We start from the raw sequence: 27,533 nt of genomic DNA, 5'->3' as shown, positions 1-27,533 counted from the left end.
TCAACTCACTTCACTTTTCTTACAGATAGATAGATCAACCCAGCAGCAGCCAATCACGATGGAGAGCAGGAGAGAGAGGTGTGTTTGTCAGAGCAGAACAGTCAACTTACCCAAAACACAAAGTTTAGGACGTGGGGCTTTACTTGGGTCGTATTAATAGGCAAAACTTAAGACTAAATTGTGACTAACAAAACAATGGCTTTACTCCACCTGCTGTGCACTATAAGAAAACAAAAGTAAAGAAACACACACCGGGTCCAGCAGGAGGCGAAGCATTATTTGACGTTTAGAGTCAGGTTGCTGTGGCCGGGATGTCTGGATACAGCTGTGAATGTCCAAATTTCACAACCAGCCATCCACACTATTTCACTCAGATTTCATTTATCTAAGAAAATAAGTACGGGATCTGATGATAAAAATAAAAATGGTGTTGCCTACAATCAGAATCTCTGATCTGGTGGACAGTGAAAAACTTTCTTCTGTTCGACAAAACACAGTTTTCAGTCTTCAGTCTTGTTTCCACTGTCTTTAATCTATAATCAAACCAAACCGCCGACTCTTCAACAGCAGGATCCAGTTTTTAAAACGTGATCGTTTTAATTCTGCAGGTTTCTGTTCTGAAACTGCTTCAGTTAAACACTGAGGATACTGCAGGACAGAGGATAATTCACACAGAGAAAACCTTTTAAATGGTTAATCAGATATGTTCTTTTTACTCTACCACAAGAAAATCAGTTAAAAGTTTAAAATTAAAACAAAGAGAATTTGAAATTGAAATGAAAATATGGCAACATGAAAATGAGGATTGAAAGTGAAACTCATAAACCTGAAAAGTAATGAAAGCTTTAAACCCACATTTTAAATCAAAACGAAAAACCCAATATGACTTGAAAAAATGCCAAACTACAAAATATTAAGCATTTTTAAATTTTTGAACATTTAAGAATCAACTGATTATCCCTAGTAGGAGAATAAAAAGATGCATAATATAGTATAATATAATGTGATATAATAAAATTCTTTTTTTAGTTCTGTGAAATTATCCTCCATTATTCAGTCAATTCTATGAAGCACCGACATTGTACTTTTCTCCATCAGTTTGAACTCACAGTTAATCTGTGAAATCTCACTACAGTATAATCAGATGGAATCACCTGAACCTGGTTTGACTTCTCATCACATCTAAACTCTGCAGAGTGATGACAGTGAACTGCAGCAGATTTATCATTGAATGAAAGGTTTCTGACCTGTTGTAAAACCTGTTTCTGACATCTTTCAAACTTCATGCTTATTTTCTTCAGATCAGAACATCATTTTGTTTTATCAGTTCAGTTTGTTTCTTCGCAGCTCTGATCTCCAGCAGATCTCCTGTCTGATGTCTCCTTCGTCAGTTTTTGGTCCCGAGATGATCCAAACGGGCTGAAACTACATGAAGGTTACACACTGTAACCTTAGATTCATGAGTGGAGCTGAGAAGCTCTCCAGTCTACAGGTGGAGCAGCCAATCAGAACAAAGTTTAATTCAGCTGAACTTATGTCAGGACAGTCAAGAATCTCCATTTAACAACAGTTGCTAGCGTTTTCAATCAAGTGTCTACTGTGATTCAACTGTGTGAACTCCTCAAGGTAACTTAGCAACAACTTTACTGAACTTCTTCTGTAGTTTATGAAGCTCTGCCTCTCACACTGCAGTTTTGTTAACTGACAGTCAATTAGTTAAGTGTAACTGCCTCAGACAACTACCTTAACACTGAAGTCAACCAGCTGAGTTAACTGTATGAATTCAGCTAACTTAGCTAGCAATGTTTAAAATCAGGTGGCTGAGCGAACACTGTATGAGAGCAGCTATTTTAGCCAGATCTGACAGAAGTCCAGCTAAATTAGCTAATACTGTATTAAGTCTAGCACCACTTTGGTCCAGCTGGCCTGCTGAGGCCAGAATGTGTTTATCAGCTGCATATCAGGTGTCTAACCCAGAACTTTCTGGTAAATGATAGATAACAGGAAACTAGTTAGCGTGTTACCAGTGAAGGTTTTCACACATCTGAAACACAATGTTTTTCTGTCGCCACTGAACCTATCAATCTCTACATCTCTGAAGCAGCAAAGTGACATTCTGGGAGGGTGTGATGGTGTAGAGTCAGCTGACAGCTGGGCTCTGCTCTGATTGGCTGACAACAGCCAGAGGCTGGTGAGTGGGGCAGTGAAGCCAATATGCCTCAGTCAGTAAGCTGCTGGTTCCAAACCCTGAATCCTTCTGAATCCTCCTGACTGACACGACCCCGCTGAGTGTCAGCTGCTGGACTCTGGAGGCCTGTAGACACTAAACCAGACTGAAATGTTAACGTCGTTGCTGTGATGAGATATAAAGACTCTCTCAAGATATTAATGATGCAATAGACTTTTATAGACTTTGATATATAGAATAATTTACAACTGTATAAACAAAATACAGAGTTACGAAACCCTGTACACCTGGGGTAAACTCTGTATACCTGGGAGAAAAAACCTGTACACCTGGGGTAACACTTGTGTACTTGAAGTAAACCCTGTATCCCTGGGGAAGCTTTGTTGCTTTGTGACTCACCAGCTGCTGTTAGGACCAGAGGATGAAGGCCAAAGAGAAGAATAGAAACAGAAATAGAAACTGAAAGAAAATACAGAAAACAGTGGAGAGTCAGCAGAAAGTCACAGGAAGCAGACTTTTTGTTTACATACTGCAAGGTTTTACAGTGTGGCCAAGGTGATGAAATGAGCTGTTGAAAGCTGGACTAACTCTACATACTGTAGGTTTCATCCAAAACCAGACTTTATTCTGTTTCTGTTAGTCCATACCTTCTCCTCCAGCTCTTTAATCTGTCGTTTCTGGGCTTCTATAAACTCCTCCAGCTCCTTGTTCCTCTGTCAGAAAGGCAAACATCATGTCGATTACACAACAAGATGAAATATACTATCCTATCAGCGAAAGGTTAAATGTCAGGTACTGGTTTACCTGTTGGTTAAAGGTTTTTCTGTTGTTTACATGTTTACCTGTTGTGTGAGTTGCAGTATCTCCATCCTCTCTCTTAGGATCTGGGAATCTCTCTCTCTCAGCTCGCACATCACTGTTCGTTTCCATTGGTCCATGGCTCTCCTCAGCCCCTCCCTCTCTTCCTCCGTTAGAGTTTCAGAGAGACGGCCCTCCTCAATCTTGAATCCCTCCATCCTTGATTCGTCCTCCAGCTGCAGAGCCTCAAACAACATGGCCTCCAGCTCCAGGATCCTCTGAACCACAGACAGACATTTTAAAATAAGAAAATATTTTATTCATCATTAAATTCAATATTAACTGTGCTGTAATATAACTGTGCTTTAAAAATAAAATAAAAATACTGAACGTGTGACTGTGATGCTGTTTTCAAAGCCAAGATATACTCTTTATACCTGGGGTAAACTCTGTATACCTCTGCAGAACCCTGTTTATAAAGGGTAAACTCCAAATATCTGGACTTAAGCCTGTGGTAAACCATGTAGCACCATGCTAATCTTGTTGCCCTGCAATAATATGTGTTGTTTTTGAATCCAACATGTATTTTGAAAATTAAAAAACAGAAATAAATTCTGGAGCTGTGGGAGACACTTAGCTGGAAACGCTTAAGGTAAATCAAACACAGGTAAACACCACACTGCTCTGCTCTGCTAGTTTCCTGTATTTCAGCTTTCCTGCTTGCTTACAGTTCAGCTCTCCAGGTGCAGTCAGCTGATTCCTGACACCACTGGATCATTTGAAATCCAGTGGTCCAATCCTGGTCAGCCGCACTGCAATTATGTAAGAAAAACCATCTCACCGCTAATTGTGTTTGTACAGCTAAGATTGTTAGACTGTGCTCTATAGCAGACGTGATCGCAAGTCTTGCATGAACATCATAAATGGTGGCACGGAAACATTTCACAAACTGTCACTCTTCCCTTGCAGATAAATTTGGATTTACTATGGGGTTTTGTTAATGAATGTGTTGCAAGTATGCCTTTTGCTTTGATGAGTGAAATGAGCCAAACTGAGCAAGAGGAAAACGATCCCATTGTGCAAATTTTGTAAAAAGGTCTGTTGGTAGTGAAAGCTCGCAAAGCTGTAATTGGTTCAGTTTGTCCCTAGGCTATGTCACAGCAGTGATTTCATTCAATGAATCACCTGACCTTACATAGAATAATACCATCCGACACTAGACAGTGTTCTGTTTGACTGTGCAGGTACTGTGCCAGACACTCCTGAGTACATTCAGAAAATATTTTATATATTTTTTGTTTGGCTTTAGTGAATCCATTTTTTGTTCATGTAAAAATGTAAACAACACCACGTTTTCAAAAAAAACCCACCAGAAGCAACTATTTCCCATAATCACTTGCTTGTTTTGTCTGTCTCTGCAGGTAATTTTTGTGTTCTGTTGTGTTAGTCGGTTACGCTGACCTTATGAGCCTGATCCATCGACTGCTTCCTGTAGTCCAGCTCTTCATCCAGGTAACCTTTCTGTTTACTGAACAGATCCTAGACAACAACAACCGACAGAGGTCAGAGGTCATGGTGTCACCTGAACGTTCTCCTGCTGTCACACGTACTGTCACACAATTATACTTACTTGGACTCAAACCAGAAACCCTCTGAGCGAAACAAATCTTAACCCAAATGATTGATTCAGATGAGATGAAGGCAACATCTGAGTTTAAACACAGAGAACAATTCTGGTTGTTTTGCATCATAAAACTGAAAAGCTTCACCGTGTTGGACTGTTTATGATGTGTTCCTCTTTTGGTTCAGTGTCAAAGTTCATAAAACTCACTCAAATCAAACATGTTAAACTTTTCAGATCACTTTTCAGATCACTCGCTACGATACAACACAATGGATGATGGCTGTGTGGTCATTTATAAAATGTTGAAAGAGTTTTGTGGCTGTGTTTCAGTGTTTTGAACAAGAAAATACTCAACAAAAAAGACTCATCAAGCTCAGAAATTTTTTATAACCTCAGAACGTTTCCAACTGAAGGTGTAAATTGCAATGGCGGCTTGTTCAGACTCTTCTAGAAAACATGCCAGAAGCCTCCCCCTCTCTCCACTTGACATTAAAATGTGATCTGTACCTTGTGGAACCTGATCTGGGTCATTAAAAACTTATGTTAATGGAGGTGTAAATGCAGCATAATGTATTGTATGTAACCTCGGATCAGTCAGAACGCACTGTGATCACATTTAGGTAGGTGTAAATGATATCTGTACAGTGAGACCACATTCTGAAGAAAAAAAAAAAGAAATGATTTACTTCTGTGAAGTTGCTTCCCTTTAGCTGGGATGTGCCACAGTCTCCAGATAATGAGAATGCTCGTTAGTGTTGTAATAGAACGCTGTAAATGTAAAGTTCTGTGGATCAGACAAATGTATCCAGATACAGATCATATTAATGAGGTGGAGGTGAAGCAATCAGGAGGCAAAACCTGGTACAAAGAAGATGGAAGCTTATTTTCTGCCCTCAACATTGGCTTTTACCTTCTCACTCTCAATGTCCAACATCTTCTGCTGCAGAGCCGACTTCGTCACTTCAATGGACTCCAACCACTGATCAAAAAGACAGACAGGCAGAGACAGAGAGACAGACAGGCAAAGAATGACAGGTAAATGGAAAAGAAAGAGACAGTTAGCAGGGTTGGCAAGAAATGACATCACTCAGGTCTCATTCTCAGCATGGAATTTGGAAGGACAAGTTCATTTAAACACCAGACTTTCTCCATTTGTGGTTCGCGACCAGTGGAAGGGGGGGGGGGGCGGCACAAGAAAAACTGAAAGTCTGTCCAGGTTTTGTTCCTCCCACACAGTTTCTATCCTGAAGAGGGAACATGGACTTGGAAAATTCTTGATTTTACACTTTGGATTTCAAACAATCTGACTAACATGATGAGCTGCCAGCCTCAGCAAGACTTATGAGATTTACAGGGTCGAAGGTCAACAGAGATTTAAAACAGGGTAAAAAAGTCAAAACACGTCTAAAAAGGGCAGAGAGAGGCTGGCTGTGGCTCAGGAGGTAGCCCGGGTCGTCCACTAACTGGAAGGTCTGTGGTTCAATCCCTAGCTCCTCCAGTCCGCATGTCAAACTGTCCTTGGGCAAGATACTGAACCCCAAATTGCTATCAGGATGTTTGTGAATGCGTTGTATGAATGTGTGTGCGAATGGGTAAATGTGGCAGCAGTGTAAAGCGCCTTGAGTGGTCGATAAGACTAGAGAAGTGCAGTCCATTTAAAACAGGGTCAAAGTGGAGGAAACTTTGCTGGAAACAGATCTATAAAAGAGTCAAAGATCAGCAGACAGATCTAACAAGGTCAAAGGTCAACGGAGAGATCTAATTCAGAGTCAAAGATCGGCAGAAAGATCTAAACAGGGTCAAAGGTCAGCATATGTCGACAAATGGGCGTAACATTGTGTGTTCAGGTTTGTGTGTTACCTTCTCTGCCAAAGTCAGAACCGTCCTGGCATGGATCACCACCACCTGCTCCTCATTGGATAGATTCTACAAGAAAACATGGAAACAACATGTAAAAAACATAATAACTACATGTCAGAAATATGGTATCAACAAAGTACAACACATCAACAACATAACAACATGTCAACAACACTTCCATAACATGTCAACAACATCACTTTAACATATTATATTCTGCAGCTGGTCCCATGTATATTTTTAGTTCTAAGATCGAAAATCTGTCAGATTCGGTCAAATTCATTTGTCATCATCTCTATCAGCTGTTTGATAATAATGATACAGTCAACATGTCATCATGTTAAACTAACAAACATACATCAACATGTTTATAAAGTGAATCAGCAGCTGAATCAAACATCAGTATAACGGAAACATAAACATTAACAACATGTAATCAAATGAACAGTAGATGGCTGAGTGGAGCCACAGGTGCACTTTAGGCTGATCTATGTCACAGATGGATTTACTACAGCACACTCAAGCTCCGACAGCAGACAATGTTAACATGTTACCATATACAGGGGTAAACATCTGACCCCAGTCATTTCAAATTGGATCATATGATTCGCTGAAGCTGCTCTAAATTTAGTTTGGTCAGAAGTACACTGAGAGATCTGCTAGTTCTGTTGATAGAAGATGTAGTTCAGATCGTATTTGACACTTTACACTGTAAATGAGACTGTAACAGAAACATACATGTACAAAATAAATTCAACATACACTTACGGCGTTATCTCCCAGAATGTCCAGTTTCTTCATCAATTCACTGATCACAATGTCCTGAGGAACAAAATAAATCAGATAAAAAATGATTACACAGGTATACTCAAGTGGATTCATGTGTTTTCAAGTGTTTTTACGGGTGTTACTCGGGTGTAGCCAGGGGCCTGTACCATGGAGGGAGATTAGTGGGTCAGGTTGTCCGGTATCACGAAGCTGGCTCACTTTTTACCAAGGAAGATCACCATGGTAACTGGGGTGGATTACTATGGTTACTGGGGTAATTCACCATTGTAACCTATGGTGTAGGTTACCTTCAGAGATTGAGACCAAAACTTGTCAACAGCCCGACTTCTGACCAGTCAGATCACTGGAAAAACTGAGTCTTCATTCCTACAGTTTACAATAACATGACACATAATAAAGAGCAATAGATATTTTTAAAGATCATTTCAGTGTTTTGCTGTTCCAGGCTTTCCATGTGTTCACTGTGGTTTTAAAACAGGGCTTCTAACACACAGGGAGAGTTTATCACAATAGTTAACTACATAATGAATATCATAGTTGCATTTTCATTGCAAAAAGTTTCTTTGATTCCTGTCGGAAATCAAAGCTCCATTACTGAAGCTCAGAATAACATGAAGAGACTTTGGAAATTAAACCAAACCCTCTGATATCTTTTACCAGAAAAATAATTCGCACACTTAAATATTTCCCAGGATTATAAATGCAACATTGCAGTCAGATTGACCTCAACCATTATGACCTACTTTTCTCCTCCTCTCGGCTTTGACAACAGAAACAGTCTGACATTGCCTTCATTTTTTATCTGCATCACATATTCACAGTATTTTGTTCATCAGACAAAAAAGTTAAAAAAAAAAATACTCGTTCTACACTAAAGACCCTTATTCCTGCACGCATGTACAGTATATCCTAAGCCTTACTTTAATATTTGGAAATTATTTCTAGTGTTTCTACAGCTTGTTATTATACATTATAGTCTAATAATGTGATCATATTATTTACATTTAACCTTGTTACTTTCTGCTGTCACTATTACCACATTTCCCTGTGGGTATAACTATTTCATCTCATATTATATTATGTAATTCATTTATTGTTCTGATGATGTTGTTCCTCATTAACAACGCCTTCTGTCACATGAACGTGCTTCGAACGTATCTGGATTATTAAACCCAGAGGTGTCACAGTCAGTTGATGACCAGCTTCATGATTCAGGTTATCTAGGATGGCTCAGTGAAGCTACATTACCCCAAAAGTGTGAGACTAAGTTGAATTCGATCAAAGCAGGATTTGTGGTTAGCAAGGTAACTTCAGGTTTAACCCTGGGTTTTCAAGGTTATGACAGAGGTTCACTCCTTACCAGGATACATCACCATGGTAACTTTGCGGCGCACCTAACCTGCTCCGGAGCAGGTTATGAATTTTTAATTAATGGTAATGTTTTTACATTTATTTTTTATTTGCTCCCATGTCCAAGGGTTAAAATTGTCATACACACCATAAGAATACATTTAAGCAACACATTAATTTAATGGAATACACAAATGTAATTATAGTCAGATCTAGTTGTTTCCTAATGGTGGGCAGTGATATTATAAACCTGTTAATTTACGCATTCACACGGTCTGCGATTTGTTTTGCCAGCTGTCCTTCCTGCATTTTGCAGCCTCAGTTGTTGCTTTTACTCTGGATCATGTGTTTAACTTCTTCATATTTGTCGAAAATTATGGTTTGCTCTTCGTCTGTAAAATATGCTGCTCTGCTGCCAGTAGACCTTTCCATGTTTACAACTGGTCATATGCTGCAAATACTGTCCCTTAATGTGAACTTGGGTTGACTTACCGAGTTGATAACCACCATCTTGTGACCACTTAGTGTGATTACGGTTGTCAGGCTCAGTGAAGCCAGGTAATGAAAAGAAATCCTCGTTATGCTGAACTTGCTTTGTAGTACAGGCCCCTGGTGTTTACAGGTGTACACAGTTGTATTCAGGTGTTACTCACAGTGACTCCCTCTACCTCGCAGTAGATCTGCAGAGGACTCAGGCCTTCTGGGAAATGGAGTTGTTGGAAGTTAATGGCAGGTGAGCGTCTCTCCCTCTCCTAAACAGTAAACAGCATTTTCATGGAAACAGACACATCGTGGCAGTCAGTCTGTGTGTTTTAATTTGTTGTTGTTTATGCAGTTGTTGTTTCTGTCTGTCTGACTGGTTTAATTTGCTGTTGCTGATGTTGTAGTTGTTTGTTTGACATGTTTAATTTGTTGTAGTTGTATGTGTTGTCGTTGTTTATGTCTGTATGACTGTTTTTTTTAAATTGTTTTACCTCGAGCTCTAGGATCCTAAACTCCAGCAGCTCGTTCTGATCTTTGATGTCTTGGATGTCATTTTTCAGTCGCAGCTCTTCACCTTCCATCTGCCTCACCTAAAGAATTTAGAGATGTGATTGGCAAAGGGCAAAAAAAAAAAAAGCAGGAAAATCACTATAAGCTGACAGAATGCATGGATCAGCCAGCACTTTTAAATCTTAACAGACACTGACCGACAAGGCATAATGTTAATTTCGAGGCAATTAACTTATTGAGAGTCTCTAAACTTAGAAACAGCATGAAACTTAACATTGGGATTTCATTCCTTATTAGTATTACGCCTTACAGCAAAAGTCTTCCCTATTACAATTACTGGGGATCCATTGATATATGGCTAAACTGCTAATTAACTGCTAAGGCTAAATAATATGGTTTTCCCTGCTCTAACCATTCACAAGAAATTAATACGAAATGTGAGATAAAAGTTTACATAAGGATGACTTGAAAAGCAGCCATTCATACAGACAAGTGTTGCGTGTGGCTATCAGCTGGCTAATTTATTAACTTAGCTGGCTAAGTTTGCAGATACGAAAACAAGAAATGAAATTTCACAAGGAGTGAAATAACAAGCAACATGGCAAGCCATGGGACCCTGAGCTATGTGAAAATGAATCAATAAGGTATCATCTGATGGGTCACAGTTTCAGGTTGGAAAATCTGGAATTCCGGAAATCACATGTCTAAATATTGTAGATATAGTCAGAGAAACCCTCGAAATAATGTCACTTTTTTATATTCTATATGAAGGGCCTTTATATAGAGCGTAAAATAATCGATATGTGTTTCATGTCTGTGTTTAGTGTCAAACAAAGATTTGACAGATTTAGAAACAAAGAAATCAGAGCACTTCACCTTCTCCACCAGTTCCTGATTTCTTTGATACAACGCCTGCTTCTCCTCCACCCACTTCACATCCTGAGAGACAGAGAGAGGCAGACAGCCACACAGACAGACAGACAGACAGACAGACAGACAGTAAGACAGCAATTTGAACTGAATGTTATTTACACCTCAAGACCTCACACAGAACTGCTCTACTTCCTATGTTCTACATCCGAAGTGTTCAGTCATGGTCCACAAAAAGCCTGATGTTATTCCAACTGATCACCTGAGTAGGTGATGTCACAGATTAACTCCTCCCCTCTAGCTGGCCAATGGGCGGGGTCTTTGTTCTGACTGGGTGAGCTCTGGTTTGGTTTTGGTTCCCACTGTAATTGAATCTGACAAATGTCACATTGTCACCACATGTATGTCATAAACAACAGACCAATCAACACAGTGATAGCAGACAAATTCTGCTTTAATAGATCTGACATTCTCACACATTTCTAACACAGCTTTAAAAGTTTTGCTCGACTCAGGTACAATTTAAGTTGGATCACCTGATTTCTTTCGCAGATTTTAGATGTTTCATTGAGCTGATCATTAACTCTTCATTCTTTAAGGTTAGCTCAGCTTTTATCCCATATTGTTGGGTTTCAATTTGGTTGATGCTGGTTCGATGCTCTATATTTTAAACCCTTTTTAGTTTAATCCTTGTTCATTATTTGCGGTTTTTTCACTTTGATGTTTCTTTAAATGTTGGATTTTTGTTCTGTTGTTAATGTCGTACAAAGGGTGACCATGCAAAAGAGTGTCAACTGCTCTGATTTGACCAGCCTATAGAAATAAATAAATGAATATTTGACAATATGTGTTTTCCTCTGAATTCAAATGTTAAAGGTTCTGTAGTGTTTCTGTTAGCACTTATAGCTGTAAAAAGATTAAATTAAAGTTTATCACAGGACCTCCTCCACCTGCTGCTGTTTGATTATAAGCAAATCAGATTCAACACCACACCTGAAGCCTATTAAACACCAGAGGCCTGGACTATGAAGCAAGATTTGTGGTTAGCAAGGTAACCTCAGGACTAACCCTGGGTTTTTCAGGATTACGACGGTGGTTCGCTTCTTACCAGAGTACATCGCCATCGTAATTTATGCTGCACACCTAACCTGCTCAGGAGCAGGTTATGTTTGAGATAACAGATTAACGCATATAAAAGCTCCGCCTACTGACCAATCAATTGTTTTGGGAATAGCATCACAATTCATAGAAGATCGCGTGGAGTTTGGTGACTGGATCGTGAGAGGGTCTCTTAGGAGTGTTCAGAAAACGGCAAACCCCTTTGGCTTTTCCTTATGATGTTTTATATGAGGGACCCTCATTACTGAAGAGGGTCAGCTCATCAGCAAGAGTGTATTCCGATGTAGGAGGCCCCCTCCTGTCTTCCTCATTTAATTTTTTTCCTGCTGGCTGCAAACAATGTCAAAGCCCTTTCATCGTGCTTTTGTCTACTGATATCATCCTACAACAGAGACTGACTGAGGCACTAAACCCTTGTACTTGCTGTACTAATAGGATATGCTAGTCAGCCTACTTACCGCGTTGAATTATGTTTTTATATTTAACTTTTAATTGAACCCAAGTCCATTTGATAAGTCCCGGGTTGCAGCTCAAACAATTAGGCTAAAATTTTCATACGCACCATAAGAATACATCTAAGCAACACATTAATTTAATGGAATACACACATGTAATTATAGTCAGATTTACTTCTGTCCAAATGATGGGGCAATAATATTATAAGCCTATTAACTTAAGCATTCACAGAGTCAGTGATTTTTTGCCAGCTGTCCTTCCTGCATTTGACAGCTGCAGCTCTTGCTTTTAGCCTGGATCATGTGTTTAACTTGTTTGTATTTGTCTAATACTATAGTTTTCCCTTCGTTTGTAAAATATGCCACGCTGCTACCAGTAGACATGCAAACGCCACGCCTTTATTGTGAACGCGCTTGTGAAAACCAGGGTTAACTTACGGAGTTGATAACCACCGTTGCGTGACTGCTTATCGTGATTATGGTTGTCGGGCTCAGTGAAGCCAGATAACTAAAAGATATCCAGGGTATGCTGAACTTGTTTTTGTAGGCCTCAGAGCTCCATCTGAAGAGGTTTCCCCACCTTTACCACTACATAACAAAGCACAACCAAAAGGATTTCAGCTAAGGAAAACCTGCAGACTGGCAGGAACTTTTAGCACTTGCAGCTCTGCATTCTGTAGCCATGACAGAAAACCTGTTGACATGAGTCTGCAGATGTGACACTGAATCTGATCAGCTGATCAAACAGCAGCAAGTGGAGGAGACATTGTGGTCACCACAGGGCTGTGTTTGGCACCGTACGGAACATGACTGGCCTCCCTGTTCTATGTTCTACATTTGTTCTACCTCTGTCTCACTCTCATTGGATCTCTGTTCCTCTGATCAGCATGAAGACACGCCCCTTTTCTCCAGGAGTCTACCCTGGAACCAGTAAGAATGCGGATAATATTCTAACCTGGTCGATGGACCAATCGTGTCATTTGTTTTTGTTTGTTTACAGAGTTCATCACCACCTGTCTCTGTCTCCTCTCCTCTATTATCCTGTCATCCTCTACATATCAGGTTATGTTTTATTATTAATTTATTTGTTAGGACTGCTGAACATATTAAAACTAAAATATCATTCTTTTTGTGTGTGTGTGCGTGCGTGCGTGCGTGTGTGTTACCAGTCCTTGTTGTTTCAGTGCCGACTCCAGATCTGCAACTCTGGTTTGATATCGACTGATTTCAGTCAGCAGCTGCTCTCTGGTCTGAAACACAGGGAATACAACCATCAGCTTGTCAGTGACTTGATTCATTACAGGGATTACAACCCTCTTTCTGTTGGTGCCTTGCTCAGAGGTTTGATCACCTTAATCTCCTTCTCTGCGTCGTAGTTTCCTCCGCTTGTCTCCGTCAACAAAGCATAAGCTCGTTGCAGCGCTTGATACTCCTGAGTCAGCTGACGGTAACGAAGCTCTGCCTCCTCTCGCATACACACCTGAAACACACAAACAGTCAGCCATGTCAGGAAAGCACTCAGACCAGTTACAACACCAATCAGAAAACCAGTCAGACAAGTAATGATACCAGTCAGACCATTCAGAAAATTACTCATAAAACCAATTATACCAGTCAGACCAGTAACTACACTGATCACAAAAAACAGTCAGACCAGTCATAAAACTAATCAGATCGGTAACTGAAGTAAGAACCAGAGACAACGGCTACATATTACATTGCAGGTCATCAAGTTCCTATAGTGAGAAAGGCCTGTATTTGACCCAGACTGTAGCCCTTAACTGTGGTCCTGGTCCCGGTCTCTGGGTACTGACTGACAAACAGGATCCAAACAGCTGAAATTAGTTTAATGAGCAGTGTCTGGACTCAGCCCCAGAAACTGGAGGGGGTATCTCATGTCATCACATCTGAGCTGAGAACACAGAGGAGGTCTGGATTCTCACATGACTCTATGTCATTGTGTGTGTATTACTCATGTTGTGGGAACTTAAATCTGTTTACACAATCTTATTGTGGGGACTTACCTTCCTTTAAGGGACAAAAAGCAGGTCCCCATAATGTAAATCATTCAATTTTAGGGTGAAGTTTAGGGTAAGGGTTAGGCAAGTTGTGGTTATGGTTAACGTTAGAGTAAGTTTCCAGGGAATGAATGTCAACGTCAACGTAATGTCCTCTGAAGTGATGGAAACACGACTGTGAGCGTGTGTGTGTCACCTCCTCTGGTTCAGTATCTGGAGTTCTGTCAGTGTGAAAAGACAAAGATGATCCATCAGATTCCACCGACGCTTCTTCATCATAACCATAAAACGTCTCTATGACCTACACACACACACACACACACACACACACACACACACACACACACACACACACACACACACACACACACACACACACACACACACACACACACACACACACACACAAACACACAGACACACACAGTGTTGGTTAGTATTTTATGTAATTCAGTAAACCCACTAGAAGGTGGTGCAATAACATTAGAACATTCTCCATGTGTCCACATCACAGACTGGAGGTTACTTTCAGTTCATAGTGGTTTTCTCAGTTCAAATTACAGAGGACAGGATGCAGTACGTGTTTTTACTGACATCAGCAGCTCAGATGAAGACTTCAAAACACCTGTAAGTAACCTCAACTCAAAGGTCCACCTACAGACTTCTTTGGAAAATAACATTCAAAAATTACAGCAACCTTTTCAGAGCTTTTAACTGTGCTGACTGTCAAATGCTCTTAAGTCTAATTTGATAGCAGTAGTGGTAGAAGTAGTAGTAGTAGTAGTAATGGTAACTGTAACAGTGGACTGAGACAGATGCTGTTTCCCAGAGATAAATACAACAAAATGTGAACAGACAAATACAGAGATAATAAAGTATGTATCCAGTCTGACCCTGCAGGCTCTGAAGGTTCGTTTCCTCCTCATTGACTCCTGAAGTCTGTATCTCAGTAACATGTCTCTCTCCTGCAGACACACAACAAGATCAACAACACACAAACATAACAACATTATTACAACATTATTACAACATTAGAGAGGTGTTCGTGGCTGTTTTTCGGCTCTACCAGCTCCTGAGGGAAATATCCGGCTTTTCAGGTCCTAAATGCTCCACTATGTTCACCAGCTGGTCTCTAACTGTATGTCTAAATAAACCTAACTCGTTTTTAATCACATGGATCCTCATTCATTAACACCTATAGCACAGACAGTAAAAGTACTAACAGTTGTATTACTGTCAGTAGTAACTGTAGTGCTACTCAATACTTACTATAACATTCTTTACATAACCAGCTGTCTCCAGAGCCTAAAAAAACAAAAACATAGTTTTATTTTAAATTTAGCACTAAATAAATGTAGTAGTAATACTTATATCTTAGACAGGTAGTCGATGATGTGCTTTTGTTGTTGGAACATTAAAAGTAATATTAACAGTAATCGTAGTATTAGTAGTAGTAGTAGGAGTACTTATACCTTAGTACCTTAGACAGGTCATGGATGATGTCCTGTTATTGTTGCAATAATTACAGTAATATTAACAATAATCGTAGTGGTAGTAGTAGTGGCAGTAGTACTTATACCTTGGACAAGTCGTCAATGATGTACTGTGTGCAGCTAAAACTCAGATAAAACTCAGATGCCTGTCATTGGCCTGGTCCAACATAGACACCAGTTTGATCAAGTAACAGTAACTCTCAACAACTGTGTGATTTCTCAAAATCTGATTAATTAATTATTAATGTTAAAGACATCACCAAGACCGCCTTTTTTTCACCAATGTAACATAGCTAAAATTCAGTCTTTTCTGTCCATGGCAAATGTTGAGATCCTAATTCACGCCTTTGTGACATCCAGACTTGATTATTGTAAAGTTTTGATTTCAGGCTTGCCACATTCTTGTACTAAAATTCTTCAAATGGTCCCGAATGCTGCAGCTAGGATTTTAACTAAATCAAGAAAAGTATGACCACATTACACATATTTTAGCTTCCCTTCATTGGCTCCCTGCCCATGTCAGATCAGACTTTATGGTGCTTCTAATGACATACAAAATCCAAAATGGGCAGGCCCCTTCATACCTGTGTGATCTCCTTAAACCTTACAGTCCTGGTTGAAATTATTGGCACCCCTGAATTTTAAGGACAGAATTTAGAATATCTTATGAAATAAATGCAAATGAACCAATTTTGTATCATAAAAATAATAAAATGTCCGACGTTGGTGAACAAAAGAAAATAAAAAAACAAAACTTACATTATAGTGAAATAATTTGAATACAAGATGTACCCTAGACACAATTATTGGCACCGTTCACTAATATTTGGTTGCAGAACCTCTGGCAACACTGACAGCCTCTAAATATTTCTTGTAGCCATTTAGAAGCTTCTTGCACGTCTGCTTGCATGACTGCCATTGATATGCATTCAAGCTCTTTTAAGTTTGCAGGAGTTCTTTTTGCAATGGCTGATTTCAGCTCTCTCCAAATGTTTTCAATGGGATTTAGGTCAGGACTCATTGCTGGCCAGTTTATAACAGTCCATCTTTTCCTTTTCAACCATTCTTTTGTGCTGCTGGATGTGTGCTTTCGGTTGTTGTTTTGCTGAAAGACCCAAGACTTTTACCTCAAACTTAGTTTTCTGACACTGGGTAACACATTTCTCTCTAAAATGTCCTGGTAATCTTCTGATTTCATCATTCCTTTGATAGGTTCAATGCCTCCAGCTCCCGAGGCAGCAAAGCAGACCCACAGCATGATAGCATTTTGTATTTTTTATTTCACCATATTAAAGCATTTTCATTGCTGTTTGGTAACTTTGGACATTTTATTAAATATTCTATTACACAAAATCAGTTCATTTGCATTTATTTCCGAAGATATTCTAAACTCTGTACTTAAAATTCAGGGCTGCCAATGATTTCAACCAGGACTGTAAATTCTATCCCGTGTTCTCCGCTCTCAGAATACAGGGCCCCAGTCTGTCCCAGAAAAAAAGACCAAAAAGACTGCTAACTTCAAAAAGAAGTTAGCAGGCTGTAGGGCCTTTTCATATCGTGCCCCCTCGCTCCGAAGACAACCTTCCTGCTGACATCAGACAGTCTGACTCCACTGAGGTCTTCAAATCCATTCTTAAGACCCATCTTTATGCCTTAACTTTCATTTAGTGGCTTATTTTTTGATTACTACTTGATCTTCGTACTCCAGGAGTCACAGCCTGTCCTTGTCTCTCTCTCTCCCTCTGTTAGTTTGTTTCCTCGCCCTAGACAAGTGAATCACGTGCTTGGTTTTGCCTCTTGTATATTTGTGTATAAGGACAGATGGTGTCGTATGCTACACAGATTGTTAAGCCACTTAAGGCAAATTTGTGATTTGTGATATTGGGCTGTATACATAAAATTTGACTTGACTTTACTTGACTGTTGTTTTGGCAATATTAACAGTAGTACAAGCAGTAGTAGTAGAAGTAGGACTTGTACCTTGGACAGGTCGTCGATGATGTGTTGTTGCTCCATGACCTGTAACCGTAGAAACTCCATCTCTCTCTCCTCCTGGCTGTAACCGTGGTAACTGGTGGAGTGGCTGCGGTCCAGGTCATTTAATGAACTCGGTCTCCTCTGTGGATGACAAATAAAATGCTGCTGTTACCATGGTAACAGCACGGTCCTTTTACTAACAGTGACTCTCGGAAACTTAGGAGGCGTCCTGTCTGAAGTTTGCAGTTTTCTGGTTGTAGGTCTGAATGGTTGATTTTGGTTATTTAACCACACTGAATCATGATTTTCTTTACAGTTAGAGGCTGCAGAGACAACGGTCATCTCTACTGTGCTGAGCAAGGTGAGTTAGCTTTAGGCAGGACCAGTTTATCTACTGTTACTTTTTCTTCTTCATTACTATTAAATATTTAACTACATCTTGGCTTCAGTATGCTGTTGTTCTTATTTTTTCCCAAAAAATGAAACCGTTCTATGTAAAAAAGTCTGATTCAGTCTGATTAATTTTGACCAGATATGTAATAACTTACTACTAGTAACTGTTTTGGGTTTGTATGACAGAGCACTATAAATCTAGATTAGTTGCCTTTGCTTCATAACGTTATTATCTTTATTTTTCATTTCGTCCCATGACCTAAAACTGGCTACTGTTTAGTTTCAGAGTTAATTTAACTGGTACCAGTCTGGAATGTTACTACTGGTTTGACTGAGAGAGCACAAGCACTCAGACTGTCTTTGACGATGTGTTGCCAGGAGTTATCATAGGGGTAATATAGTTACCATCTCCAGGTTCTCCTGGGTGACAAAGCGAAGCTTGTTGTCAAGGCGACGCAGAGCAAGAGCAAGCTCCTCGTTTTTCCTGCTCAGACGTTTGTTTTTGTCCAGAAGAGGAAGAAACTGACTCTCTGCCTCTCGAAGACGCTTCAGCTACACAAGGTGAAGACAATAGAGGAAAAATACAAAATAATGACAATAAAGAAAACATAGAAAATACAGAAAATAATGAAAATGCAGAAAATACAAAGGATATAGAAAATAATGAAAAAATATGAAAATGATGAAAATAATGAAAATCATGAAAATACAGAAAATACAGAGAATATAGAAAATATATAAAACTCAGATAGATAAATGATCGATGTTTAAGTGTGTGTGTGTGTGTGTGTTTGGTATAGTACATCTATCTTTGAGATTGAGTTTGAGTTTTAGATCTTAGTGAGGACATCTCTGCATTATGAGGAAATATCTGCATTATCAGTACATATCTGCATTAGGGGGACACTTTAGCCAGTCTTCATTACTTCAAAGAACCGTTTAAGGTAAGAATCAGGTTGAAGTGATGGTAAGTGTTTGGCTTAGACATTCAGTTGTGATGGTTAATGTTAGGGGCTATGGAATGCATCATGTCAAATGGGGTCCTCACAAGTACAGAAATACAACCATATGTGTGTGTATTATATGTGCGTGCATTAAATGTGTGTATCATATGTTTGTGCATTATGTGTGCTACCAGTTCGTTGCGTTCTTCAGACAGCAGAGCGTTTCGATCCTCCAGCTTCCTGACAACAGCGCTGAGCTCAGCAATTTTTAACTGAAACCTCCGAGTGTCCCGGTCTTCCTGGGACTGCACACACACACACACACACAGGCACGCACACAGGCACGCACACAGGCACGCACACACACACACACACACACACACACACACACACACACACACACACACACACACACACACCATACAGTGTGAGGAGTTATTTTTAGGTTCTCGCAGTAACAATGCACAAGCTACATTTCACACTTTGTAAAAACCAGATCAAACATTCAGACATCTGACTGTCCTTTCCATAACAACGACAGATGAGGCTCATGGGTATTGTAGTATTTAGAGACAGAAATAAATTGTAAATAATTTATAATGGTGGTCAGAACATAAACCTGTATGATGGCTACATTATCCAGGAGAGTTTCTGTGTACACTAACAAACAGGAGATTAAAGTAAGCATTAGAAATCAGTATTAGGAACCAGCAGCCCCTCACACACCAGCTGCAAGCTCACATGTGTCACTGCCGGTTGATGTCCGTCATTGCATCAGGATTCACCGCTCTCCTATTTCCATTGTGTTGATACATGTCAACTCTCTAGAAAAGTAGTTACTTCATCACAATTGCTCCCTGGATCCAAAGATTCTGGCTACTGTAGGGCAAGTGGCACTTGCTGAGCCTTGGGTTACCGGCGGTGTTTTGGCATCTGCCTGCGAGATGCCAGGGTATCTACAACTGCTTGAGGCACCTGCCGCATTTCTGGCAAGATACCGTTGTAAGTGTTTCTCTTTGTGAGATTTGCCAGTGAAAATCCATAGTATTTGCTGTGGTATTTGTGCTGTGGCTTCTGGTACAATGCCAGTTGCCACTGTTTGTAGAATATGCCGGTGAGATACTACAGAAACTGCCACGTGTTCATGGCACCTGCAGTGGTAGCTGGCAGTAAACTGTCAACTTGAAAAGACTAAAGTTGGAATTTTACAAATAAAGTTATGAATTCTAAAAGTATAAGTTTCTTGCAGGATGTTTTTGATTGGACGGTCCACCTCTTTGATAAAGGTCTGAGTGTTTGGGTGTGGTGATGTGTTTGATGATGTCATGATGACTCTTAAGGCGGCGGAGCCTGAACTTGGATGTCATGATGAAGTTGGAGCGCGGGTAACATGTAGTTAAACTGTAAAATGAAGTGAATGACCGGTGATTTTAAATCGTGTAGTACAAGCAGGAAGAGGTAGAGCTTACAATGTGAGGAGTAGTGTTAGGGGTGGAGCTAGGGGCGTGGCCAGGGTGGTTTAGTCCCACCCTCTGTGCATCTCTCAGGGCTGCGATTTGCTGTTCGGCTGCCTGAGTCTGCAGCTGGAGGCGGTGAGCATGTCCAGCCTGCAGCCCCAGGGCTTTATCCAAAACACTGACAGCTCTGTCCTTCAGTTTTATCTCATCCATCTGCATACAGACAGGTGAGAGACAGACAGGGATACAAACAGGTTAGGGGTGGGGTTTAATAGGTAGATAGACATATAGAAAGAGAGGTAGACAGGTTGACAAGGGGCAGGGTTAGTATGTCAGACAGATAAGGGGATGAAAAATGTCCTAAATATAAAAATAAAACACTGAACATGAACCTGCAGAGCAAGTGAGTCATTCTGTCCTCTACCTGCTGTCTCTGTAAAAAATTAAAAAATATGCGGGTGTACTACCGTTTACCTGAGTAGCACCTGGAATTGTGGGAGCAAGGTTGTAACCCTGGTTCTCTGACACTCTGAGTGGAGAGGTGTTTACATGGGGAATCCGACCAGCAGCTTTGGGTCAGTTCTTATGCAGTTTAGTCTGAATTGAGTGAAGGAATTTCTCAGCAATTTATTTAAAAAAAAAGATTGCACCGTACAGTTGGTTAGTTACCATATAGACTCACTCCATATTAACTGTTGACATGGCAGAACGAGAGGAAAGCTGAGAGGGGCTGATGATAAAAGAAGAAGAGGAGGATGAAGGACGAGATATCAGATATTCTTTACAGGAGGGAAATTTTGGACCCAATTCAACCGGGGGTAACCCTACATGAATCGAACATGCATAAAATAATTTTCAAATAGAGAGGCCAGATCCAAAATGCGATCGATCAAAACAGACCCAATCAGAGAGAGAACATCCACACCAGCAGCAGCATGATGATTGATCAATTAATTCAATCAATTAACAAGTAACCTTGGTGTAAAAGAGCAGCAATTTAATAATAATCCTTAGAACAAATGTAAAGACAAATAAACTAATTCTAAAGACAATTCTTATATGTTTCAATTCAGAGAAATAACTGACATTAGCAAAGAACAACTGCATTTTTCTCCAGAGACCTTGTGGCAGTAAAACCAGATCCTACCAGTAAGTCAACCTGTGAAGACGTTTAGTACTGGACAAAGCTGTATATCATATGTTTGGTTGCATACATCACCTTCCTCTTTATTTAATTAAAAAAAATCTTTTTGGTCTTTTCATTTCCATCACTAGTCAGTCGTGTCTTTCCCTCCCGAATTACCTGAATGATGCACTAGATCCAAGATAGGCGGATTCTGGTCCAAATATGGACCGAAATACAACTGAATCTGGACCATTAGCAAAATTTCAATGCCACTCAGACCACTTGCGAGGTACAAATTGATATCACGTCACCTCACCTGTCATCTTTCAAGCTGCATTTAGCGAGCTTGTTGTCAGAAGTGTGAGCTCAGGTTGAAAAAGCGAAATGTCAGGTTCAAAACAAACCAAACAAAGAACAGAGAGGTGAACAGTGAAAAGTTGAACTCAAGGATGAGCAGACTGAGAAGTACTAGTTCATTCTGAGGAAAACACGAGACCAGTGCACATAAATTTCGAAATAGCTAGTCATTGTGAAAAGAGGTAAAATGCCACTATAACACCAGACGTCGACTTGAGCAACTGGACAAAAAGTCTGGGCAGTGGATCTGCATTTTCAAGCATTAATACATCGAAAAAGTCACAGTGCACCAAACTCACACACACTTCAATCAGTGTTTCTGCTTGACCATCACATCTTTTATGCCCAAATTTAAGGACTTGTTAACACAACAAAAGCCATCACTTCTCCCATCAGTATAGAAATGTGTTTTGTGTACGTAGTTCTAGTACTTAATTGTGGAAATGGTCATTTTGCAACTGGACCTTTACGACTTGGTTTTAATAAAGATCTAGACAAAACATCTCTCTCTTGATGATAGTCAGCTGAGTTCAGTTGTGTCAGTAGAGATGGTTCAACTGGACAAACTGATGAGTTTAGTGTGAAACTAACTAGTCAGTGTTAGTGTGAAGTTTATGCTCAAACTACGTATCAGAATTGAATTGGAAAAAAAGTCACCTCTCTGTCAGTCTGACTTCTTTATCTGAGTTTGAATGAAAAGCCATTTTTTAAATTTACATGTAATATTTATAAGATTAGAACGTATTATATTTATAATTAATAATTAGAATTACTTATAATATTACAATATTTTTTTTTTTAAAACAGCAGCTGTAGTCTATTTTTCCAACAAATTCAGTGACACTGGAGTGAAGTGAGACTCTGTTTAGTCTGTAAATATAGAGTATGTTCTGTCTTACAGGCTGTTTGTGTTGTACCATTCTGTGTTTGACTCGCAGTGTCTTTTTTTGTATTGTACCAGTCTGTGAAGCGCAGTCATTGTTTGTTTTCTCATGCGTCCATGTTAATAACGATGTGTTCATTCATCAGTGAGTCCATCAGTGGAAGTTTGTAGAAATTCTGCTTTTTTTGTGTTTTTTTTGTTGCTGTTTTATGGTATGTTTGGATCAAATCGTTCTTGAAGACGAATCCAGTCTGTGTTTAACAGTCATCAGTTTAAACCCTTTTTGTTTTGTTGACATTGGCACTTCTGTTTGAGGGTCCCACAAACCTCACTGCTGTGAGGTTTAATAATATAATAAAAACGGCAAAATCCATTAAAATTTTCCTTATAAGACTTTTTTTCCTTTTCTTACCTTTTTAAAACTCAACTTCTAGCATAGTATTGAAGTAGTAACTGTTCAACTTGACACAAAGTGGAGGCCAAACTTTCTGATGTTTTTCATCCCTTTGACTCTAGACAAGTCAACTCTTGAACCACGTTTTAGAGCACAGATGAATTTAGGTTTAGGAGGGTTACATCTGTTTAAAAAGTCCTGTCAGCATCAATCACAGATATACAACAGATGGAAATTTATTGTATTACAGCAGGAGACTCCAAACTTAAGTAATGAGTCATTTTCTGAAACAGGTGTTTCAGTAATGTTTAAACATCAGTTTAATAACAGGGTTCATACTCACAAAGTACCCTATCTTTTATTTTTTTAATCACCAGACATAAGTCCTTCAGCCTGATTTGAACTTAGGTCCAGAACAGAATAGAGCCACTGGAGCGTAAAATATCTGAGATAACGATTCAGTGTCATCATTAGAAAATCTAATTGTTCAACGCCGTGTATATGAATAATTGTTTTGTGGCCAAAATTTGTGTAATTTAAATTAAAATGTTTGGATATTTAAGCATATAGGTTTTTCATATATTATTTTGTGTATTCGAATTCAAGGCAGGGGTATGTCAAAAATGTGTTCCCATTTATTCTGGATTTTGCATGGCCTCTCAAACAGACCTTTATTCTTATAAGAAAACCAAAGATGTCTTTATTGTTTGTGTTTTCTTGTCACACCAGTTGTAATTTTTAATATAAGGTCTACAAACTATTAGTTTCATAGTATATTGCAATTACCACTCTGAGTCCTCCTAAATGTAGTACCAGTTTCATGTAATGCAACGATGACTCTGAAATTGGCTTTATGTATTTATTGCAGCTGTGAATCATTGAATGGGCACTTAGAGCACACAGTGATGTCAAACAAAGGGCATTTTTTGCTGGAATATTCTGAGTTGATCAGCGCTACAAACTGTGTTGTTGTACAAGCCATATTATTGAATTGTTTTGATTTGTCAGTGAATTGATTGGATCTTTATTAACTTGACCGCCATCTAAAGATACTTTAAAAAATTATTGTTGTATTTTTCCAAAATGCTGAAAAGTTAGGCTTCATACCTGCAGCAATGGATGGACTGTGAGCAGGTTATTTTGAGTTACTCTGACAAGTCCTACAGTTACGACTGAAAAAAAACATATTTTAGGAGTGTCACATGACTCGGCCATTTAGGGGCGACTTTTATTCTTAAGATGTTTAGTGAATACAGACCTAGGTTTATAAGACATTTGCATGAAGTTAGGAAAAGTCATGAGGTTGCGGTGAAAAAAAGTCTACCAGGACGACCAAAACAACATTAGCGTGTACAGACGTGTACACCCTAGCAGTCATTAATGTATTATCAGGTATGCAAATGCCCATGTATGTGTGATGGTGCCTCTTACCAGTCGGCGGATCTCCCTCTCACAATCTCTCTTGGTTCTGTTCAGCTCCTCCTGGTGCTGGTGATGAGCTGATCGCAGTTCAGCTGCTCGGGCCTGGCAGGCCTGCTGAGCTGATGTCAGAGCCTCCTCAGCGTACCTCTTTGCTCCCCGCAGCTCCTGAACTTCCTGCTGGAGGCGACAACGCTCCACCTCCCAGCTCCTTCTCGCCTCCTCCACCTCTGCCAGCAGAGCGCTCCTCACCTGAAGAACAACAAGACAAAGACTGTTAGATATTGTGTCACAACTGAGGAGGAGGAGTTCAATTATACTCCATACCTCCAAGAATCATAACGTTAATGGGGTTGAGGGGTTCTCTTGCAATCTGTGTTGTCAGGGGAAACAGCTCCTAGTAAGGTTATCTAAGGCATCATGGTCCAAGGCTAAGGGCCAAGAGGGACCAACTGCAATTTCAGAACCCTTACAGGGCAGCAATTTCAGAAACAAGCCATCTCTACAGGTTTAGAGGGACGAGGACCCCCTCCTGGAGCCAGGCCTAAATCATCTGGACAGCCTGATCTGAACTAGAATGCTTCAGATCAGGCTGATGTATTTCCAACATCCCGGGGAGACTGAGAACATTGGATTAGAGTGGACCATTTTCAAAGGCTTCATAAGTGTTTCTGATACTAGAACACCTGAGGTCATAGAAAAATGATCAACTTCGTGATCGTATCATCAGATCTGCAGTGGTATGTCTTTGACACTTGGACTGTAGTCACGGTCACAAGTAGTGAGGGTGAACTGGAAACATCTGTCCAAGGGCCCTGTGTGTGATGTCTTCAATTTCCACCACTGGAGGAATTTTTCCTACATCCTGGGGAGACTGAGAACATTGGATTAGAGTGGACCATGTTCAAAGCCCCCATTGCAGCAACAGCTGAACGAAGATTTGGCCAGAAAATTGTTGGTGACTGTCATGGCAGCAACCAAAGACCCAAAGGAGGCCAAGGACTCTTGATGGATCAGACAGGTATCAAGGGATTGGGATCACAGGTGTAAACTCTGGTGTGAATGAAGTCTGGACCTCAGACTCAGTAGGACTGATGTGGGCTCTGACCTGGTACCGGATCACTGGATCAGCCGTTTATTCTTGTAGGGACCCTGGACAGGTCATGGGACTTTGTCCCTCCAGTCTAAATGTGTTTTGTAAACTTGAAGGTTTATCACCTTGCCCCCAAGGTACCTTGTGGGTGGAGTCAGGGGTACCCGGGCCATTACTCAACGGGACGACAAACCGATTGTCACTGGGTGTTGGACTCCACCAGGGTTGTTTCTGTCACAGATTCAGTTTGTGGTCTTCATGAACAGTCAAGGTGTGAAGAGTGTCTGTATGAAGACCTCAGGATTGTATCTTTGCTCTTTGCAGATGATGTGGTTCTGTTGGTTTCATCAGACTGGGACCTCCTGTGAGCACTGTGACAGCTTACAGTTGACTATGAAGTAGCAGGATGTGTCAGCACCTCCAAGTCTGAGGTCCCGGTACTCTGCTGGAAACCAGTGGATCGTTTCCTTTAGGTTGGGAGGGAATCACTGCCCCATGTGAAGGAGTTCAAGTATATCAGGGTATGGTTCACCAGTGAGAGTCAGATGGAAGTGAGATCAAAAGGTGGGCTGGTGCAGAGTCAGCATTAATGTGGACTCTGTTTCCAACTGTGGCGGGTCAGAGGGAGGTGATCCTGAAGGTGAAGCTCTGGATTCACCAGTGGATCTTTGTTATAGTCCTCAGCTGTGGTCCTGGTCTCCTAGTAGTGACTGAAAGAATGAGATGGTGGATCCAAGCAGGTGAAATAAGTTTCCTTGACAGAAGGTCTGGATTCAGTCTTAGAGACAGGGTGAGGGGCTTGTAGATTCAGGAGGAGGAGGAGAATCACTGCTCCTTCATGTTTAGAGGAGTCCGTCTAGGTGGTACAGCATCTGACCAGGGATTATACTGTTTAACGCAGCAGACCTTGGAACGCATCAGGATCCTCTAGGAGGTTCCGGAGTATAAGGCTGCTGTGAAAAACTTACGAGCCACTATACTTTACCTGCTGCAACGGTGATGTGGACTTGGATAAACTGCAGAAAATGGAGGGATCGATTGAAGGAAAGACAGGAGAAGGATAAAGCAGAGGCAGGTAGACAGACAGGTAGAAATGCAAACAGACAGGTTGATCAGCTGTGGATCAGGTGAATCACCTTGTCCGTTGATCCATCCCTCAGTGTTAGCACCAGTCCATTCAAACGCTGAATCTCTCCGTCTTTGATTTTGATAACCCTCATTAGCTCCATCTCGTGTTGCCGTAGTAATGTCTCCCTGGTAACTGCTAGCTCCTTTTGCTTCTCATCGTGGAGTTTGGTCTTCAGCTCTGTGACGGCGACTGTTGCCCGGTGATGCTCCGCCTTCAGCTCCTGACTCTTCTCTCTCTCCAGACGGCTCACCTGAGGACACACAGTGATGTGAGTACTACAACACCACAGCGTAGTACTAAAGTCAGAGTATTCCCAGTGGTACCCTGGGTTTTGTAGTCCTTACCTTGTTCCTTTCCTGTTGTAGTTCTATCTGGATATCTGTCAGTTTGGCCCTCAGCTCCTCATTGGCTGCTTGAAGGGTTGCCATGGCATCCGGTCGCTCCCCCTTCGCCCGCCCCCCCGCTCCTCGCTTCGACATCACCACCTCCACCTGCAGGCTCCACCCTGCCCAATGAACTGTCTGGCAAACTTAACTTTGGCTACATCTGCACGAGTACAAACACACATACAGGTACACACAGATAGACACAAATACAAAAACACATACACAGACACACAACAATTAACTCATATTTCAGTCAGCTTGTCATCACTGTCAAAACAACCAATCAGAGTTTTCTGGTTCGACACCTGTGTGGTTACCATTTGGTGAAGTTAAAACTACCTGGTTAAGGTTACAGAAACATGGTGGTCAGGGTCAAAATAAACTTACGGGACATGACCAGTATGTGTGGCCCAAGTCC

The 27,533-nt window shown here is 40.5% G+C and overlaps 1 protein-coding gene across 1 annotated transcript; it reads right to left on the bottom strand.

Annotated features, from left to right (window-relative positions):
* Window positions 1-857: 857 nt before the first annotated feature.
* Window positions 858-27,208, bottom strand: jakmip3 (Janus kinase and microtubule interacting protein 3). The gene is made up of 22 exons (XM_040135247.1): window positions 27,074-27,208; window positions 26,737-26,979; window positions 24,520-24,759; window positions 20,341-20,541; window positions 19,063-19,170; window positions 18,333-18,479; window positions 17,538-17,699; window positions 14,958-15,029; window positions 14,261-14,365; window positions 13,398-13,526; window positions 13,213-13,296; window positions 10,479-10,541; window positions 9,584-9,682; window positions 9,263-9,361; window positions 7,239-7,292; window positions 6,471-6,536; window positions 5,521-5,589; window positions 4,448-4,525; window positions 3,031-3,264; window positions 2,836-2,901; window positions 2,588-2,647; window positions 858-2,323 (listed from the first exon to the last, which is right to left on the bottom strand). The coding sequence occupies exons 1-21, from the start codon at window positions 27,206-27,208 to the stop codon at window positions 2,597-2,599; spliced, it is 2,505 nt and encodes an 834-aa protein (XP_039991181.1). The 3' UTR covers window positions 858-2,323; window positions 2,588-2,596.
* Between the last annotated feature and the right edge of the window lie 325 nt (window positions 27,209-27,533).

The sequence above is a fragment of the Xiphias gladius genome, chromosome 9 (genome assembly GCF_016859285.1).
Source record: "Xiphias gladius isolate SHS-SW01 ecotype Sanya breed wild chromosome 9, ASM1685928v1, whole genome shotgun sequence".
NCBI lineage: Eukaryota > Metazoa > Chordata > Actinopteri > Istiophoriformes > Xiphiidae > Xiphias > Xiphias gladius.
The sequence above is the reverse complement of the archived record's forward strand: the minus strand, read 5'-3'. Positions and strand labels throughout refer to the sequence as shown.